At 39.0% G+C, this 22307-nt stretch overlaps 1 protein-coding gene across 13 annotated transcripts in view; it reads left to right on the forward strand.

Moving 5' to 3' along the window:
* The window catches only part of tenm4 (teneurin transmembrane protein 4), a 630468-nt gene that overhangs the window by 465717 nt on the left and 142444 nt on the right, over positions 1-22307 (forward strand). For all 13 annotated transcript variants that reach the window (XM_057839253.1, XM_057839252.1, XM_057839254.1 and 10 more), the window contains 2 exons: positions 15179-15411; positions 18311-18465. In XM_057839253.1, the coding sequence (XP_057695236.1) occupies positions 15179-15411; positions 18311-18465 (388 nt within the window). The remainder of the gene's footprint in view (positions 1-15178; positions 15412-18310; positions 18466-22307) is intronic.

Below are 22307 nucleotides of genomic sequence, written 5' to 3' on the forward strand. Positions count from 1 at the left end.
TGCAGTTGACTTTCTCTTTTCACGTCCTGTTGTTGCAGTGCATGTTGTGTTCCACAAGTTCTGAAATAAATTATTAAAAACCTGACGAAGCTGGTGATCTCTTCGGCAATGGTACCAAAATAAGAATTGTCACTTTAATGTATAAAGACTGCCGAACGGAGGACGGAGGAGTATTGTTGAGCAGTTCATGGATGGATTTCGATTCCAATCCCTAGTAAAGAATAAGATACTGTGAGGTACGTTGTGTTAAATGCTGTTATATTCAATGGCTGTTCGGGCTCAAAAATATATATATATACACACACACTGGGGCAAATAAGTATTTAGACAACCACCAATTGTGCAAGTTCTCCTACTTGAAAAGATTATAGAGGCCTGTAATTGTCAACACGGGTAAACCTCAACCATGAGAGACAGAATGTGGGAAAAAAAAAAAACGAAAATTAATTTATTAATTTTAATTATAATTATATATATTTTATAGATATTATATTATAATTTAATTAATTTAATTTTTAAAGAATTTATTTCCGAATTACAGTGGAAAATAAGTATTTGGTCACCTACAAACAAGCAAGATTTCTGGATGTCAAAGAGGTCTAATTTCTTCTAACGAGGTCTTACGAGGTATAACGAGGCTCCACTCGTTACCTGTATTAATGGCACCTGTTTTAACTCATTATCGGTATAAATGAACCTGTCCACAACCTCAGTCAGTCACACTCCAAACTTCACTATGGCCAAGACCAAAGAGCTGTCGAAGGACACCAGAGACAAAATTGTAGTCCTGCACCCGGCTGGGAAGACTGAATCTGCAATAGGTAAAACGCATGGTGTAAAGAAATCAACTGTGGGAGCAATTATTAGAAAATGGAAGACATACAACACCACTGATAAACTCCCTCGATCTAGGGCTCCATACAAGATCACACCCTGTGGCGTCAAAAGGATAACAAGAACGGTGAGCAAAAATCCCAGAACCACATGGGGGGACCTAGTGAATGACCTTCAGAGAGCTAGGACCACAGTAACAAAGGCTACTATCAGTAACACATTGCGCCACCAGGGACACAAATCCTGCACTGCCAGACGTGTCCTCCTGCTGAAGCTAGTACACGTCCAGGCCCGTCTGCATTTGGATGATCCAGATGAGGACTGGGAGAATGTGCTATGGTCAGATGAAACCAAAATAGAACTTTTTGGTGGAAACACAGCTTCTCGTGTTTTAAGGAGAAAGAATACTGAATTGCATCCGAAGAACACTATACCCACTGTGAAGCATGGGGGTGGAAACATCATGCTTTGGGGCTGTTTTTCTGCAAAGGGACCAGGACGACTGATCTGTGTAAAGGAAAGAATGAATGGGGCCATGTATCGAGAGATTTTGAGTGAAAATCTCCTTCCATCAGCAAGGGCGTTGAAGATGAGACATGGCTGGGTCTTTCAGCATGACAATGATCGCAAACACACAGCCTGGGCAACAAGGGAGTGGCTTCGTAAGAAGCATTTCAAGGTCCTGGAGTGGCCTAGCCAGTCTCCAGATCTCAACCCCATAGAAAATCTGTGGAGGGGGTTGAAAGTCAGTGTTGCACAACGACAGCCCCAAAATATCACTGCTATAGAAGAGATCTGCATGGAAGAATGGGCCAAAATACCAGCAACAGTGTGTGAAAAGCTTGTGAAGAGTTACAGAAAACTTTTGGCCTCTGTTATTGCCAACAAAGGGTACATAACAAAGTATTGAGATGAACTTTTGGTATTGACCAAATATTTATTTTCCACCATGATTTTCAAGTAAATTCTTTAAAAATCAAACAATGTGATTTTCTGTTTTTTTTTCTTTCCACATTCTGTCTCTCATGGTTGAGGTTTACCCACGTTGACAATTACAGGCCTCTCTAATATTTTCAAGTGGGAGAACTTGCACAATTAGTGGTTGACTAAATACTTATTTGCCCCACTGTATGTATTCTGGCTTTATTTTGGGGTGAGTTGCCTTGAGAAAAGGGGGCTTTGGAAAGAGTAGGAAGGTGAGAGAAGGAAAATATCATCAAAAAACAAAAAATGACTGGAGATGTATTTGTGGAAGAGACTCGCGTCGTAAAGTCGAAATGACGTACGTCCGGTACGTCGTAACCCGTGGACTACCTGTATTTGTCAGTGTCTGTCCTGTCTTTGTTCATTTTACAATTTCATAAAGTCGAAACGTTAAAGGTCAAAGAAACCGAATACTCCCCGTATATCCAATCTGGTGGCTCTAAAAGACTAAATCAAAACTTTTGAAATGAGTTTATCACTGGATGTTCGTTCATTCGCTGCAATCCCTCCCACTTCAAAGGGAGCCAATGAGCTTTAAAAGTTTTTGTATTTCCCCATCGAGCAAATCAACCGACAAATCAACACATCGAGTCGTTTAAAAGCGCACTGAACCTTAGCCTTATTACTTTTCCATTGAAAAAAAGATATTTGGGAAAGGACACTTGCAGAGACTGACAGAAAAGTCAATTGAGAGCCGCTGGGTGTTTGCTATTGTGCTATACATTTTCTTTTTCTTTCTAAATGGGGGCCATTGACCCACACGACTGGGCTTTTCATTCAATGTTTGACCACATGTTCTTCGGCTGAAGTCTTGACCCCGTGATGGGAAATCAATCAGGAGCCCTTTCGCTTGAGACATGCTGTATCTGCAGACGGGTCTGCTTTGCTACCACCCGCTAGATGTTCCCGCCTTTAAAGAGTGAATTATGTTATCATTTCTAGACTACCTTGAGAGCCTCCATTATATGTCATCAACTGGAGTGGACTCATGAGATACTCAAGTCAGGGTTTCTCCTAGGATTTTTTTTTTTTTTTTCTGTTTTTCTTGATATATATATAGAGCCAAAACTCTATTTGTTTTTAAAATTAAACTGTTTAAACATGATTAAATGCCCAAATGTATCGAGCTATGATAGCAATTTAAAAAAATGTAAAGATATGTATTTTCTTTTCAAGAAACATGGTATCGGCAGAGGCGTCGCGTCCCATTAGGCAAACCAGGCAATTGCCTAGGGCCCCCAGCCAGCAGGGGCTCCAAGAGGGCCAAGAATTTTGGCACACCCAGCTTTACTGCACTGTCGCAGCAACAAGTGTAGGGAGTGTTTAAATATTTTCATTTGGCAGCCAGTGGCGCCCCCAGGGGGTGGCCAGGGGTGGCCACGGCCACCCCTATAAATTGGTCTGCCACTCCACTGGCCACCCTGCTTGCCAGTATATCGTTAGATTGTTGTAGCATCAGTTATGCATTTCATCCCAAATGAATGCATTTATTATGTTTAGATAAATGTCGGGTTGTCAAATTTATCGCTTTAACGGGCAGTAATTAATTTTTAAAAATTAACCACGTGAAAATATTTATCGCAATTAACGTATTCGCGGTACGACACATTCACGCATTGCCGCAAACAGCCTACAATGGCGCCGTTTTACTTGTATACAGAGATAAGAGGCAGTGTCAAGTGAGTGGAGTAGATATAAGCATTCATTGAGACCGTGCTTTTAATTGGCAAAAGCGTCGTCATCTCTCCCACAGCAACTATAAATATTGTGAGAAGCGACGTGGGGAAGAATGACAGGAGTTGATCTTTTTCTTAATACCCTGTTGTGTACCCAACACAGAGAAGATATAGCATTTGCAGCCACCACACACAGTCATGGTTGCACCACTTCCCATCATGCATTTGGGCAGAACAGTTAGGTGGCTACAGTATCATTTTCTGAAAGCTCAACAAATACACTAGATGGCAATATTTAGTCACAATATACAAACTCACATTTTTATAAGTCTTTCTATCCGTGGATCCCTTTCACAGAAAGAATGTTAATAATGTTATTGCCATCTTGTGGATTTATTGTTATAATAAACAAATACAGTACATATGTACAGTATGTTGAATGTATATATCAGTCTTTCCTTTCCAACAATAATTTACAGAAAAATATGGCATATTTTAGAGATGGCTTGAATTGCGATTAATTACGATTAATTTTTAAGCTGTGATTAACGCGATTAAAAATGTTAATCGTTTGACAGTTAAATGTACACCTTATGCTTAATATACTGTATACATAACACAATAAAACAGAATTGTTGTAGAACTCAAAATGTTGACTGGACAGTTATGGACTATTCACATTAAATCATTAGTAACATCAAATATTACACAATACACCAAAGTATATCAGTAGCCGTGTCCTTAAGTCTTTCTGATAGTTTTCCCCTGACCTTTTTACTGCAATAATATAATGAAAACCCGAAATTATGGCTTTTAGTTTTGGCCACCCCAAGATTTTAAGTGGCCCCATCTGGCCACCCCTATGAAAAATTTCTGAAGGCGCCACTGTTGGCAGCTTATCTAATGATTCTGTTGTCAATCCCAATCAGCACTAACCATGTCACGTAGATTATACATGTTTAAGAAAGTCCAATCAGATATTGATACCACATGATTGTTTAAAGAGTGACTCACCAAGTACTCTCTGGAAAGTCCTTTCCGAGTTGTTTATGTTAATTTTCACAGGCCACCTCATTATTCATGTGACTACTTAAAGAAATTGTGATTTTTCCCAAAAAGTATATTAATTAATATAATATAATAATAATATATAATATTATATATACAGTGCCTTGCAAAAGTATTCGGCCCCCTTGAATCTTGCAACCGTTCGCCACATTTCAGGCTTCAAACATAAAGATATGAAATTTAATTTTTTTTTCAAGAATCAACAACAAGTGGGACACAATCGTGAAGTGGAACAACATTTATTGGATTAAACTTTTTTAACAAATAAAAAACTGAAAAGTGGGGCGTGCAATATTATTCGGCCCCTTTACTTTCAGTGCAGCAAACTCACTCCAGAAGTTCAGTGAGGAGCTCTGAATGATCCAATGTTGTCCTAAATGACTGATGATGATAAATAGAATCCACCTGTGTTTAATCAAGTCTCCGTATAAATGCACCTGCTCTGTGATAGTCTCAGGGTTCTGTTTAAAGTGAAGAGAGCATTATGAAAACCAAGGAACACACCAGGCAGGTCCGAGATACTGTTGTGGAGAAGTTTAAAGCCGGATTTGGATACAAAAAGATTTCCCAAGCTTTAAACATCTCAAGGAGCACTGTGCAAGCCATCATATTGAAATGGAAGGAGCATCAGACCACTGCAAATCTACCAAGACCCGGCCGTCCTTCCAAACTTTCTTCTCAAACAAGGAGAAAACTGATCAGAGATGCAGCCAAGAGGCCCATGATCACTCTGGATGAACTGCAGAGATCTACAGCTGAGGTGGGAGAGTCTGTCCATAGGACAACAATCAGTCGTACACTGCACAAATCTGGCCTTTATGGAAGAGTGGCAAGAAGAAAGCCATTTCTCAAAGATATCCATAAAAAGTCTCGTTTAAAGTTTGCCACAAGCCACCTGTGAGACACACCAAACATGTGGAAGTAGGTGCTCTGGTCAGATGAAACCAAAATGGAACTTTTTGGCCACATTGCAAAACGATATGTTTGGCGTAAAAGCAACACAGCTCATCACCCTGAACACACCATCCCCACTGTCAAACATGGTGGTGGCAGCATCATGGTTTGGGCCTGCTTTTCTTCAGCAGGGACAGGGAAGATGGTTAAAATTGACGGGTAGATGGATGCAGCCAAATACAGGAACATTCTGGAAGATAACCTGTTGGTATCTGCACAAGACCTGAGGCTGGGACGGAGATTTATCTTCCAACAGGACAATGATCCAAAACATAAAGCCAAATCTACAATGGAATGGTTCAAAAATAAACGTATCCAGGTGTTAGAATGGCCAAGTCAAAGTCCAGACCTGAATCCAATGGAGAATCTGTGGAAAGAGCTGAAGACTGCTGTTCACAAACACTCTCCATCCAACCTCACTGAGCTCGAGCTGTTTTGCAAGGAAGAATGGGCAAGAATGTCAGTCTCTCGATGTGCAAAACTGATAGAAACATACCCCAAGCGACTTGCCGCTGTAATTGGAGCAAAAGGTGGCGCTACAAAGTATTAACGCAAGGGGGCCGAATAATATTGCACGCCCCACTTTTCAGTTTTTTATTTGTTAAAAAAGTTTAAATTGCCCAATAAATTTTGTTCCACTTCACGATTGTGTCCCACTGGTTGATGATTCTTGACAAAAAATTAAAATTTTATATCTTTATGTTTGAAGCCTGAAATGTGGCGAAAGGTTGCAAGGTTCAAGGGGGCCGAATACTTTTGCAAGGCACTGTATACATTCAACATACGGTACATAAGGATTGTATTTGTTGATTATAACAATAAATCAACAAGATGGATAGAAAGACTTGTAGTTCTTAAAAGAAAAATGTTAGTACAAGTTATAGAAATTTTATATTAAAAACCCTCTTAATGTTTTCGTTTTAATAAAATTTGTAAAATTTTCAATCAAAAAATAAACTAGTAGCCCGCCATTGTTGATGTCAATAATTACTTACACAATGGTCATGGGTGCCGAAGCCTATAAAATCAGTCGCACCCAAGCGCCAGCAGAGGGCGGCAAAACTCCATAAAACACAAAAAGTGAGCGTTTCACTGTACTGTCATTTAAATATGTCTGAGCGGGGCATCTGCATTAATTGCGTCAAATATTTTAACGTGATTAATTTAAAAAATCAATTATCGCCCGTCAACGCGATAATTTTGACAGCCCTAATATAAATATACACATATATATGTATACATACAGTGTCAGAGGCTCAGTTCAGGTTTTTTAATTTTTTATGTCCCTTATCCGATTATTCGAAATAAATCATCGATTAATCGGCTACTAAAATAATCGATAGCTGCAGCCCTATTTCGAATGAATGAATTATGGTGGAGGATTTTGGTAGCAAAATGTCCCTTTTCAATTTTTAATTTTTACCACGATAAATCACCATTTCGATATTTTGTCACACCCCTAGTGGTAACATCGCCAAAGAAATAGCCAGCTTCGTCAGGTTTTTGACATTTATTTCACAACTTATCCAACACAAAAGTTGATAGTGTTCTCAAGAAAACATTGAAACTGAAACGCACAACCTCCACCGCTTCCTCACTGACACGTCAGCCGCGCAGTGCGTTCAGGTACAGCAAAAAACGTCTGCCACATTAGAACCCGATTCGTTATATTATTACAGGAATTATTATTATTATGATTTTTATTTATAATTTATTTGTTTTGCTATGTGTAATTGCTTTTTGTAGTACCAGTACTAGTACCAGCAGTGTTTATTAAGGATTTAGTGTATGTTTTTGGGCTGTGGAACAAATTAATGGAATTATTAATGTATTCCTATGGGAAAATCCTGCTCGACATACGACCATTTCGACTTACAAACAAGGTCCTGGAACGATTAAACTTCGTATGTAGAGATACCACTGTATATCTTTTTAGACGCATCCTGACGTGTGCAGGTGAAAAATAAAACATGCTGTTCTGCCCGTTAATCAGTCTGTATTGAGCCAAATTAGCAACTAGCTCGATGCTTGGATCATGGATAAAAGGCGCAAGGGTGGAGCCGAAAAAATAAGAAATAAAAAGAGAAAAGCACTTGTAAAAGAAGCTGAAAAATGTACAAAAATAGCAATTTTTTAAATGCAATGAGCTTACGGCCTCAAACAAAAGAGGATTACAATGAAAGTGTTAAGGGTTTGGCGAATAAAATTCAACTTGCACGACAACAACAAGTACCCGTGGAAACTTTGGCTTGTCGCACCTCACAAGGTGCAGCAGCATACACCAACCGTGATAACTATAAGCACATCACAGGTGCAGAGCAAGCAGGTAGGATTGCCATGTTCAGTGAGGGAATATTAGAATTAATATCATCAATTACGTGCCGTCTTTAAAGTATATACTGTATATACAGTATATGGCGGAAAACACTCAGGTGACAGTCCTACACTGACACCCCCAGTTTGGCTGGATTTCAAAATGGTCCTATATGCAACTGTGATACATCATTGGAAAGCTTAAAATCTCAATTTTCTGGGGGAAGAACATTTTTGAACAAGAGGGCATTTTAAGAAAATAAATAATAATAATAATTAAACAGCAAAACCCTAACTGGAGGTGAGAGCATGCGAGAGCAGAATTAGAGACTGATTTTAACGAGATATTATCGCGTACTTACCTTGTTTCGTTTCAAAAACTCAATGTAGCGTGTATCATCGAGTGTCAAAAGACAGTTGTGAATGGCTACAGCCGGATTTTTAGGGTATTTTATGGGTAAAACATGGTCATATCACAAGGGTCGTGATGCAGAAGTGGCAGACATCAAGGAGTGGTCGAGATGTTCTTTTTCATATATTTACCCTTTTAAATGTTTTTTTTTTTTTTTCCAATTTTTCTATGTTTGGATCGATTATTTATCATCTAGCATATTGGGGAAAATGTGACAGTCACAAAAAAATACAATTAATCGATAGTTTTGAAGTACATATCCGTGACGTTTTTACAGACGCTATTTTTTTCATTGTGACGTAATTTGTTAAAATATTTTTCATATTTCATATTTCTCCATCCATGTACCCGTGTATAACGCGCACCCATGATTTTTACAAGTTGATTTTGGGAGAAAAAAAAAATATGCGCTATATTTGGGAAATTACGGTAATATAAAGTGGGCCGGTGTGAGGCATGAAATTCCCAGGCAAAAAAAAGAGTCCCACTCCGGCCCTGTTTTACAGCTCATTTGTTATCTTTATCCCATATCGTCATGGTAACGAGAACTCTGCAATGTGTTTTGATAGTTTCTTGATACTGCCCTTCAGACTATAACGCGGCCTGATATTAGTATGGTAATACGTGCCACATCCTCATGCATTCACGACACCGTCAGACTCCGACAAACACAAACTCAGCGTGTCACCTGCTAGCACCTGATTAAAATAGCCAAACGTCCCTTTGTTCTTCCGAGCGCATTTGCATGATAAAAAGGAGATTTATTCAGGAAGAAAAACAGCGTGCGTCTGTAAAAAAATGAGCAAAATCCCATCGTCGGTGTGCGAGCCGTGCATCCCAAACGGTCCTGGGGGGAGGTGGCCCGACTCACCCCGCGTCGGTGTTCGTTGACCCCCCGCGAAGGATGTCCCCACCGTGCCCTTCATCTTTATTCCTGCGCCAGCATGCGGCAAAAAGCAATTATCTCCTACAAACTAGATGTTGTCGGTGAATATGGATGGCCGGCGCGGCCGTAGCGGCTCAAGGTCGGCAAATAACGCTTCCTGGTTATGAAAGCGGCTGCTCTACATACACCCCTGATGCTGATAAGCTATCAGCTGATTGCGCTGGCAGAGCAGAATCCGGTTACTGACGCTGGGTACTGGCCTACTGTATTTTTTTCAACGGCTAGCTGATTTTCGACACGGTCGGCGGACCCGACGTCTGTTGAAGGTCAATCATCATGTGGAATCGGTTGATGATCACAACAGAGCCTTGCCTTGTTGTGGCATTTTAAAACAGAGGGAAAACACTGAGCCCTGAAAGAGCCCTCAAGGTTAAAGAGTGGAGATTGGTTCTTAATCCACTCTGAATGACGGCCAGATGACAGCCGTCTCTGTAATGCTTATCAGGCACTGCCGAGGGCCTGATAAACTCGGGTTATCTTTGGAGTGGACTCTAATGACTACCTAGCCCATGCATTGCTTTTATTAGACTGCACACGGGGAGAAAATATGTTGCGAAGTCGACATATGTAAAACATTTTATTTGCTGTTGCATTAACATGGGTTTAATGTGTTGGTTGTAGACAGTGTTGTCACAGATTACTTGAAAAAGTAATTCAATTAGTGATTACGCCTCATAAACATGATCTAGTTACATTACCAATTACTTTATTGTCAAAGTAACTTTCTTCCTTTTGCTAGCTCAACATAGGAATGGTAACAGAAAAATGTCATCGCATGGATTGACTTCCCGATAATTGAATTTAAAGGGGAAGATCAGAATTTTTCACATATGGCTTAATCTTCGAGTTAGCGGGGGTGTAATTCGTCGATGGAGTTGACTTCAACCACCGTTGACACGCGCTAGATTCGCCACTCCAGTGCCCTGAAACTAACAAATAACTGACAAACATTTTGGAATTTATTGAAATCAACTCCACCGACGAATTAACCCTTTAACACCGAACGTGTCGGCAGCGACGCGTTTACGCATATCGTCTTTGAAGCTTCGTCACACTGTAATTACGTCACCCACGTGCCGCTGGTCGGTCTCATTTGAAAGTGCGGAAGTAGATGTCCACACCAGTTTTTATTTGAAGTCAACCAACCAAGTAAAACGGGAGATAATTTCATTTGAGTTTTATAGTTTTATTGCACTCATAAATATGCATCAAAACGCTGCATGGACCATGTATCTATGTCCATATTTCCATCATTTCTTGTCCTTTTTCAAAACCGAAAGCAGCACAAACAACTACATATCCCAAGAGCCGTTGTGATGTCAAGAAGGACAAACCGAATGTGAACATTATTAAATTTCCAAGCGAGGCGCCAACTAAGGAAAATGAGGCATGAGCGAAGCAAGCAACGGCCGGTTGGATTGAGCGAGCGGCTTTGAAACGTGCAGAATGAATCTAAAACTAAATTTAGCGCAAGCTAATGCATTATTTCGTTAACTCAAGGAACAAGATGAGCCGTATCTGTCGTTGTTTTCTTCGGGTGAGTCGGCGTCTTGGCGGGTAGAAGTGACAGCAGCGCACAAACGGCGAAAGAGTAGGCTGTAGGACGTTGTGTGTGACGCAGCTCCATGACCTGTTCAAGAAGAAGCTTTATTGAGTGCGCAAAAAAAACTTTATTGGGTCGCATGCCTGAAACATTGGAATTGAACTGAACTACTTGTCAATATTTTTTATAATACTTTTTTTCAATGTTATATATATTTTTTCTTCACTATAATCTTTTCAAATTTAATATAGATGTGTGTTCGAGAAGCTTGATTGCATGTACGTATATATTTTTGATAAGGTGATGGGTACAATACCTAATTTCACAAAGAGATATTCTCCAAACCCTGTTTGTGTTAGATGATATATATATAAAAAATTTTCTCACTATTTTGCACTGTATATTACCTGTTTTGACCATAGTATGTGTAAAGACCAAAAACGCCAATGACCATACCTGCTGTTTGTGTTAAATTGTCAAACATAAAACTATTCAATCTTATTTTTCTCTATTGAATGTTCATCCTCACAAGTTGAATAGATATTATCCGATCCGACGTTATCTTTTTTTAAATTAAGAATTAACAATGTATGTGATCTAAAAATGAATAAAATCAATTGAGTACATTTACACATTCTTTCCCTTTTTTTATTTTGAATGTAGTGTTTTTTTTTTTAAATAAATCTCTCGAAATTTTTTTGAAATAAATATACATTTGAAAAAGCAAATATAGCTAGTCCCCGGGTTGTGACGTACTTAATTTACACGATTTCGACTTCACAACGCCGAGTCTCATCCGCCATTTTGTCACCATTATTATTATTATTTTTTTTTAGTCGCATAAACAGGACCTTATTGTACCTTACAGTATCTTATTTTTTTCTTTACTTTATTAATATGACTTGTCCTAAAAGTCAGATTGTCCAGCTTTACAGATAGCAACAAGGCAGTTGTGCTTTTTGAAGCTTTTTACGTCCTTCACTTTTGAAATTGGTAAAGCTGTAACTAGAGATATGCCGATCGATCGGGTCCGATCACGTCATTTTCAAAGTATCGGAATCGGCAAAAAATATCGGCCATGCCTTTTTTAAAATTTTTATTATTTTTTAAATTAAATCGTTTTGTAATTGTATTTAACGTTACAGACATAATATGTTACACTCATCCAGAGTCTTTAGTTTAGGCTTAAGGTAGGGTTATCAAATGTATCCCGATAACGGCGGTAATTAATTTTTTAAAAATATATCATGTTAAATATTTAACGCAATTAATGCATGCGTTGCACGAACCACTCACGCATTGTCGCGCTCAATCTAATGGCACTGTATCACCCATTTAGAGAGATAAAAGACAGCGTAAAATGAGTAGAGTGAATTTTGGCAGCCGTTGGAGCCTTTTTTTAATAGTCTAAAGCCTTTCAATCCCTCTCCCTACGTTTAGAAATATCATGGGAAGCAATGTGGGGAAGCAAGGTAGCAATTGATCTTTTTCTTAATACCTTGTGTTATCTCCCAACGCAGAGAAGATATATCAATTGGTAGCACTACGCACAGTCATGGTTCCACTTCCCATCATGCATTTGGGTTGAATGGCTGCAGTATCATTTACTTAAAGCTCTACAAATACACTAGATGGCAATATTTAGTCACAATATACAAAGTCACAAGTCTTTCTATCCGTGGATCCCTCTTACAGAAAGAATGTTAATAATGTAAATGCCATCTTGAGGATTTATTGGCATAATAAACAAATACAGTACTTATGTACTGTATGTTGAATGTATATATTTGTCCGAGTTTATTCATTTATTTCTGAATGCATTGCCAAAATGTATAAGATCAGGAAAAATTATCGGGAATGATTGGAATTGAATCGGGAGCAAAAACAAGCAATCGGATCGGGAAATATTGGGATCGGCAGATACTCAAACTAAAACGATCGGGATCGGATCGGGAGCAAAAAAACATAAAACAAAAAAGTACAAAAGCTGTACCGCATACAAACAGGAAGGGTTGTCTCAGGAGTGATTTGTTCAAGGATTCAAGGTAATTATTATATTTTTCGTACCATGCATGCATTTTGAAATGTTGTGAAAAAAAATCAATGGGAGAAATTAGCCGCTACGGCATTGGCGTCATCGTACGCAATATTTACGTAAAATAAATGCTAACTGCACGTTTCTTTCTTTTTTTTTTTTTTTTTTTAACCAAGAATCGAGACTGTTTTATGTCCATATTTATTTAAAAAAAAAAAATCAGGGATTTAAGCATTTATTCACAAGAATATTCAATGGAAAAAGCTCTTGTTTTCATCAGGCGGATGCCACATTTGTTTACTGACTAGCATCATAGTTCGCAATATTTACGTAAAATAAATGCTAACTGCACGTTTCTTAAATTTTTTTTTTTTTTTCAACCAAGAATCGAGACTGTTTTACATCCATATCTCTAAAAAACCAATCAGGGATTTAAGCATTTATTCACAAGAATTTTCAACGGAAAAAGCTTTGCGTTTTAATAAGACCGCCGCTACATTTGCTTACTGACTAGCATCGTAGTTCGCAATATTTACGTAATATAAATGCCAACTGCACGTTTTTTGCTTTTAACCAAGAATCGAAACTCTTTTACGTCCATATCAATAAAAAAAAAATTTTTTAAATCAAGGATTTAAGCATTTACAGTATTCACAAGAATTTTCAACGGAAAAAGCTCTTTGTTTTCATAAGGCGGATGCTAAATTTGCTTTCTGACTAGCATCATTGTTCGCAATATTTACGTAAAATAAATGCTAACTGCACGTTTTGTTGCCTTTAACCAAGAATCCAGACTGTTTTACGTCCATATCTATAAAGAATTCAGGGATTTAAGTATTTATTCACAAGAATTTTCAGCGGAAAAAAGTCTTTGTTTTCATAAGACCGCCGCTACATTTGCTTACTGACTAGCATCATCGTTCGCAATATTTACGTAATATAAATGCTAACTGCACGTTTTTTGCTTTTTACTATGAATCGAAACTCTTTTACGTCAATATCTATAAAAAAAATTCAAGGATTCGAGCATTTACAGTATTCACAAGAATTTTCAACGGAAAAAGCTCTTGTTTTCATCAGGCGGATGCTACATTTGCTTACTGACTAGCATCATAGCTCGCAATATTTATGTAAAATAAATGCTAACTACACATTTTTTTTTGCTTTAAACCAAGAATCAAGACTGTTTTACATCCATATCTACATGGAATTCAGGGATTTAAGCATTTATCCACGTGAATTTTCAACGGAAAAAGCTCTTTGTTTTCATAAGACCGCCGCTACATTTGCTTACTGACTAGCATCGTAGTTCGCAATATTTACGTAATATATATGCTAACTGCACATTTTTTGCTTTTAACCAATAATCGAAACTCTTTTACGTCCATATCTATAAAAAAAAATTCAAGGATTTAAGCATTTACAGTATTCACAAGAATTTTCATCGGAAAAAGCTCTGTTTTCATAGGGCGGATGCTACATTTGCTTACTGACTAGCATTATAGTTAACAATATTTACGTAAAATAAATGCTAGCTGCACGTTTTTTTTGCTTTAAACCAATAATCAAGACTGTTTTACGTCCATATCTAAAGGGAATTCAGGGATTTAAGCATTTATTCACTAGAATTTTCAACGGAAAAAGCTCTTCGTCTGTGAATCTACTCGGTCAACTTTGACGGCCACGCCAACAATGCAGGCCCCCTATTAATCGGCCCCGCGTCCCGTATCCCGTCAATATATTATGAAGTCTATGCTTTGGGACTTTTTGGGATAGTTATTTTGCTGGGGTACTTAAAGGGTTAATTCCGATTTATGCAGAAATTCAGATTACCAGTGTAGGAGCGGAACTTGTTTTTAACCTCTGGACAACTTAGTTTTTTTTTTTTTTTTTTTTTTTTTTTTTTTTAAATAGTTTTTTATTCTTTAATTAAAAAACTGCAAACATAATAATCATGAATCGACAATCAGTCTGCTTTCGTCAGATTTGTTTACAAGAGAATTTGGGTAATTTGCCGGTAAAAAATGTCTCGGAACGGATTCATCGATTGTCAAAATAGTTGTCAATTAATCATGTCAACCTCTATTGTAAAACATCTTCCAAAACACATCATTCCCTTAACTCATTGGCTGCCACTGATAGCTATCATCTAATCCATTTCAAATAGATTGGATGATTGGACATCTCTCACTGTCAATGGCACTAAAACATGTTCATACAAAATTTCTAGGGGATCCGTTCCCGTAAACAATTCCCAAGTGCCCGTATCGTCTTTTCTTTGTTTTGCCATTGTTAATCAACTTTCATTTAATCTTTTTTTTTTTTCTTTTTTTCGCATCTAAATAGCTTTACAGTCTATTTTAATTGTGTTACACATTCGTTTGCCGATCTCTTTTCTGGCTTTCGCCCACAGCAACAGTCCGGCCCACAAGTACTACTTGGCCAGCAGCCCAGTGAACGGCGCCGTGTACCTGTCGGACACCAGCAGCCGCAAAGTCTTCAAGGTCAAGTCCTTGAACGCGCCCAAGGACGTTGCCAAGAACGTGGAGGTGGTGGCCGGCACCGGAGATCAGTGCTTGCCATACGATGACGCCCGCTGTGGGGACGGGGGCAAAGCGACCGAGGCCACGCTGACCAATCCGAGAGGTAAAGTCAAACCCAGCGAAAACAACATATTTTTTCACCAGCTGTAAGTTAGCTTCGCTCCCGAGAATTATTTTAAGACTTCATTACTTGAATTATTGTTCCCCGTCATCTCGCTCTCTATATTTGAACGAGGCGTGAAGTCATTTGATCACACGCTAGCGCACCTTTTGTTCTCCCCCGGCTCGACAGTGTGATTCATACGTGCTGAAATCTCGCTGGCGGAGAAGAAGTGATTTTTTTTTTGTTTTTTTCTTTGAAACAGCACGTTTTTTGCCAGTGCTGAAATATTGTGACAGGTGCTGATTATAGGGAAGAAATTATAATTTTATAAAGGAAGAGGAGTAAGTTTGTTATTGAATTATAGAATACAAAATGAAATAAGAGGTTTTTATTAGGTGATGTTGCTGATTTTTGTTGACCTGACTAATCGATTTTATACTAATAAGCCCATTTTGTTGAAACAATTGTTTTCAGGAAACAAAAATTCCTACATAGGGCACACATTGGTTTCCATTGACGGTGCTAGAAGTCCAATCCATTTTGACTGGGAGTGGTGAATTAAGTGAAATTTATATTTTTAAAATTAAGCATACAATTAAAATGAATAAAAACAGAAATGCACTAATTATGGTCATCAGTGACATTCTAAATTAGATTTCTTTTTTTATTTATTTAACCCATTGCTTGCCATTGATAATAATAGACATCTACTGTATTAGCCCAAATATAAGTCGGCCCTGATTATAAGACGACCCCCTCTTTTTCTAGACTCAAGTTTGAAAAAAGACTTTTTGAACACCAAATTTTTATACAGCAAATAATGACAGTGCATCCGAAACAAATGGTGCAACCTGGTGCTGGTCTACAATTTTGTCTCTGGTGTCTTTTGACAGCTCTTTGGTCTTGGCCATAGTGGAGTTTGGCGTGTGACTGACAGAGGTTGTGGACAGGTGTCTTTTATACCGATAATGAGTTAAAACAGGTTCCATTAAAACAGGTAACGAGTGGAGCCTCGTTAGACCTGATTAGAAGAAGTTAGACCTCTTTGCCAGCCAGAAATTAAGCTTGAGAACGATAAACCGATACGACCGGATATCCGGTTTTCCAGGTGAGAGATACAGATGTATCGATAGTAAAGTTACCATTCGACAATAATTAGCCATTAAATATTCAGTGAACCGATTGTAGAGATAGAATTCGGCTATCGTGAGCTCAAGAATCGGTTTTTAATGCCTAGTTCAATGCATTGCTTAATATGATAATTCAGCTTTTACTTCACACGCTGCGCTTGTGTCTTTCAGTGAATGACTCAAGTGCGCGTCATTCACCACACAGCGCACACTTAGATCGAGACCGCACGCATGATATAATATGGACAAGCACTACTCACAGTAGTGGTTGCCACAAGTTACTTCCCATGCATTTCGGCAGAACCGCTACTAGTCGCCGTCATTACCCGATCGTCCCCGGCGTGTCATAACAACGCGAGAGCTAACGACACCACTGTAACGCACGCAGCGTCGCGTTTTCTTCACAGCCCAAAACGAAAACGAAACTAGTGGTGGCAACGAAGCAACATGCTAAAACAATGGACAGTGTGATCACGGACGGCAGCGACGTGCTGTGATTGATTTTCAACGCACCCAGGAAAACAAAAGTCGGACTTTTAAGTGATGAAAGCAGCCAGATCTGTTCGCATGGGACAGAGCTTGTGTGAAGTGTGGAGCGGTACAGAAATCGTGAGTTTTAATCCTGAAAAATAACCCACTACAATGCTGGAAAGGGTGGCATATTGTTTCCACGAAACGCAGTCTGCTTAAACATGAACATGTGGATTAGTTGATCTTCCTCAAGAAAAATCTGCCCTTCAAAAAAGATATTGACAGTGATGAGCAATAAAAAATGAGGAAGCACGGGCATAAGTGAATGACTTTGCTGTGTATTAGGTTAAAGTAATGATTATTGACCTGTCTGTCTAAAATGCTATGTTTTTATTCCCCCAATTATACCAGTAGTAAAGCATAATTTATTATTCATTTATGATAAAACTAGCAGGTTTAATTTCTTTTTCAAGAGCTGCTGCATATAATTAATTTTTTTTGTTTGTAAGATGTTTACATTGAAAGTTTGCACTTAAATTACTTACCTCTTGTGTTAAAAACACCAGGAAATACAGTAATTGAATTACTGCACTTTATTGTTGTCTGTGACTGGAGTTTTATTGTATTATCAATCCCATCCAACAAAATGACGGTCATATAGTAAGCCTTATTCTTTTGTCATAAAAAATAAAACATAACATTGGTATGAAATTTTGTTAATTTTGCTATTAAAAATGTGGTCTTTTTTATATTTTTGAGATACTGTACGAACACACACAACAAATGTTTACTATCGTATCGTTTTCACTTTGTATCAAACCGTATCGTTCTTAAACTGTATCGAATCGTATCGAATCGCTCGGCCTTAAAAATGTATCGTTTTTTAATCGAATCGTAACCTCTGTATCTAGATACATATCGAATCGGCTTCATGCCAGAGATTTCCAACCCTACCAGAAATCTAGCTTTTTTTTGTAGGTGGCCAAATACTTATTTTCCACTCTAATTTGGAAATAAATTATTTAAAAACCAAACAATGTGATTTTCTGTTTTTTTTTCTGTCTCTCATGGTTGAGGTTTACCCATGTTGACAATTCCAGGCCTCTCTAATCTTTTCAAGTAGGAGAACTTGCACAATTGGTGGTTGACCAAATACTTATTTGCCCCACTGTATATCATGCAAATGATATGATGAATACAGAAAAAAATGAGGATCCTTGTATTGACATACACTTTTTTTTGCAATTCTGTATAATCCAAAGGTCTGAGCTCAGTTGCATGTCATCTCTTTATTGCAGGCATCACGGTAGACAAATACGGAATCATCTTTTTCGTGGACGGCACCATGATTCGTCGGGTGGACCAGAACGGCGTCATCTCCACCCTCCTTGGCTTCAACGACCTCACCTCCGCCCGACCCCTAAGCTGCGACTCGGTCATGGACATCTCTCAGGTATGAAACAATGCGAGAAGCAAATCCCCAAAATTTCAGGAAAAAAAGCCAATGCTTGGCACGTTCAAATGGCTCGCGTGGATGCCGAAAACGGCTAAAAAGCATTCATTCAAAATTCATGGTCACTTAACAGTAGAGCTTCTCTCGCAGGAGAACGCTTGTACATTATCACGTCCATGGTGATAAATCAACTTATATTGTTTTGTGATCGCCGTACATGAGGATTTACACAAGACCATTTTCAATTCAGTCAAACTGAAGATGATGGCGTCCAATCATCCTTGTGCTGTGAATTCAAATGAGTTTATCACAAGTAGACATCGAATCCATTTTAAGTGGGAGGGTTGACAGTGAAGTAAAGGAGTTAATTTAGGGGCATTTATTGGTGACTTGCTGATAGTTTTGTGGCATTCCCAGGTCACTTTCTGCTCATTTTGGGACTTTCCCGGGTCATTTCCTGCTGATTTTCAGTCACTATCTACCGTATTTTTTGGATTATAAGTCACAGTTTTTTTTCATAGTTTGGGTGGGGCTGTGACTTATACCCTGGAGCGACTTATGTGCGAAATTATTTACACATTCTCATCAGTGTTGTTAATAACGGCATTAGAATATAACGGCATTACTAACAGCGTTATTTTTTTTAGTAAGACCCAGCCACATATCATCTTCAATGCCCTTGCTGATGGAAGGAGATTTTCACTCAAAATCTCTCGATACATGGCCCCATTCATTCTTTCCTTTACACAGATCAGTCGTCCTCGTCCCTTTGCAGAAAAACAGCCCCAAAGCATGATGTTTGCACCTCCATGCGTCACAGTGGGTATGGTGTTCTTGGGATGCAATTCAGTATTCTTTCTCCTCCAAACACGAGAACCTGTGTTTTCACCAAAAAGTTCCATTTTGTTTTCATCTGACCATAACACATTCTCCCAGTCCTCTTCTGGATCATCCAAATGCGCTCTAGTGAACTGCAGACGGGCCTTGACGTGTACTGGCTTCAGCAGGAGGACACATCTGGCAGTGCAGGATTTAAGTCCCTGGCGGCGCATTGTGTTACTGATAGTAGCCTTTGTTACTGTGGTCCCAGCTCTCTGTAGGTCATTCACTAGGTACCCCGTGTGTTTCTGGGATTTTTGCTCACCGTTCTTGTTATCATTTTGACGCCACGGGGTGAGACCTTGCTTGGAGTCCCAGATCGAGGGAGATTATCAGTGGTCTTGTATGTCTTCCATTTTCTAATAATTGCTCCCACAGTTGATTTCTTGACACAAAGTATTTTACCTATTGCAGATTCAGTCTTCCCAGCCTGGTGCAGGTCTACAATTTTGTCTCCGGTTTCCTTCGACAGCTTTTCTGTCTTGGCCATAGTGGAGTTTGGAGTGTGACTCTAATTTGGAAATAAATTATTTAAAAATCAAACAATGGGATTTTCTGTTTTTTTCCACATTCTGTCTCTCATGGTTGAGGTTTTCCCATGTTGACAATTACAGACCTCTCTGATTTTTTCAAGTAAGAGAACATGCACAATTGGTGGTTGACTAAATACTTATTTGCCCCACTCTATGTTGTGATCAACCGTGTCGACTGCGGCACTGAGATCCAATAGACCCTACTCACCAACGTCACAGAATGACGTGTCGCTGTATCCGGCCGCCATATTGTCCGTCATTGTTTATCCGTATTCTCAATGGTTTCAATTTGTCGTGCAATTTATAGTGCAATTCATGGAAGCCCCGGTGCTTTCAGACGCTGTAAACTCATTGGATGCGTTGCATAAAAGGCGTTATGTGGAAAAGCTTCAGTCTATCCATTCGCCAGATCCATATTTGATTCCTAAATCGATATTTTTCGACCCGCTGTCTTCGCCCTCTCTGCCTGACATCTGCTACCCTGATATCTACAACTATCTTGTCCACAGAAACTCAACCTTTTCTCACAAAAGTTTGAAAAACTTTAAGAGCAGCACTCTAAGCAACATTACCCCATGTGACCCTTTACTTCCAATTTTCTAAAATGGCGACAATCAATAAAAAAAAAAAGTTGACTGCGATGGCCGACACGTCAAGGATAGGTGGATATTGGACTATTTCTTCAATAAAACACGCAACAACTGTGTCTGCCTCATTTGCAAAGAGACAGTCGCTGTTTTCAAAGAGTTCGATGTGACGCGATAATGGTAATACCGAACAAGACACGCTGACATGTACGACAACATTACAGGGAAGATACGCAGCGAGAAATTATAGCAACTTGAAGCTAGTTTAATTTCACAGCAGCAGTATTTCGCAAGAGCCCGAGTGTCGAAAGAGAACGCCACAAAGACGAGACTGTTGAAATTATGAATTAAAAAAAATAATAAAGCAAATGTGACACACAAAAGGGCTTGCTAAAATTTGTTTAAATATATTGTTCTATGTAAATCAGCCAAGGTAGCCCCCCGCATTTTTACCACACCAAATCTGGCCCCCTTTGCAAAAGGTTTGGACACACCTGTTTAACTGATGATCCGTAGACGAGGCCAGCTTCTTTCACTTGGTACCAGCTAAATATTATTCAAAATGTAATGATGGTGGAAGAAATAAGCATCTTGAATTTGAAACGGTATGTTGTCAGCGATTAGCCTAGTAATGATCTTAATTGTGGTTGTCAGCCAAAAACCCTCTAAATATATATTAAATGCATCTTACCAGATATAAAATCACTACTACATAATCTGTGGTAATCGTTTGGAGCCCAGTTTTCTCGTCGAATTGCAGCAGTCCATCTCGCTCTCCTCTCCGGGTCTTCTTCTCTGTTATTGCAACCAACCGCAACACACACCTTCACCATTTTGATTATTAATGTTAACGAGCAGAAAAACACGCCATAATAGGAGGAATTTACCTAGCGATAATGCGTCAACACGACGAGTTGACGGACAGTATGGCACGGAGGCGTGGTTGTGACGTCATGTGAGTAGGGTCTAGAGTAGCAGAACAGATGATTTGCCTCAGATCATTTCGGATGTTGATAAGCACGGTCTCGGTTTAAGAAAAATGAAATGTAAATGTAGGAAACTACATTGCGCCAGTGTTGGCCTAGTCTGATGATGCCCTAGGCGTAAAGATGAAAACTTAATATTTACCCTGTGACAGGCGAAAAAACAACGAGCCAAGGACCTATTTGGTGCCAGGGACATTTGAATTTACGTAATACCTATTGATATAGTAATAAAATCACATGAGTAGATGACCTGTCAGCAAATCTACTTATGACAGGGCAACAGCAACAACAACAAAATGTCGTGCTTCAACAAACAGGCAGTAGGAGTACCCCTCGTTTATCAACAGAAGTGCATCAAATTTTCGAATCAGAAAGGTAAGGGTCTACTTACGTCTTTGTAAAACCAAGGTTGCATTGTTGTAGGTTTTCAAAGCTGTCGTCGCTGAAATGATGAAAACAATGAGCCGATTGTGGACCTGAATGCATGCTCACAAAAACGGTCCAAACCTTTGCAGGAGAAGTTTTTTTGGACCACTCATAGAGTCTCGAGTCTTCCTGTGAGCAATTCATCGCTACACATCGAGATGGCATGACGAATCTCGCGAGTAAAACCCAGAAAATGTTTGCAATATATGGCGAGGATAGCGTGGTGCTATATTTCCGTGTTCAGAGTGGTGGCGAGGCTCCCTGGAAGTTACGTCATCAGGTAGCGGTCGGCAGGGCGGCGCGTCCCTCGTTGCTATGGTGTTGCTATGGCCATAACTCAAAAACTACGCGATCAATTATTATTATTTTCTTAATGTGACTTTTTGAGACAGCGAATGATGCATTTAATACAAATCAACTGAGTAAAACAC

The sequence above is a fragment of the Corythoichthys intestinalis genome, chromosome 6, assembly GCF_030265065.1.
Source record: "Corythoichthys intestinalis isolate RoL2023-P3 chromosome 6, ASM3026506v1, whole genome shotgun sequence".
Classification (NCBI taxonomy): Eukaryota; Metazoa; Chordata; class Actinopteri; order Syngnathiformes; family Syngnathidae; genus Corythoichthys; species Corythoichthys intestinalis.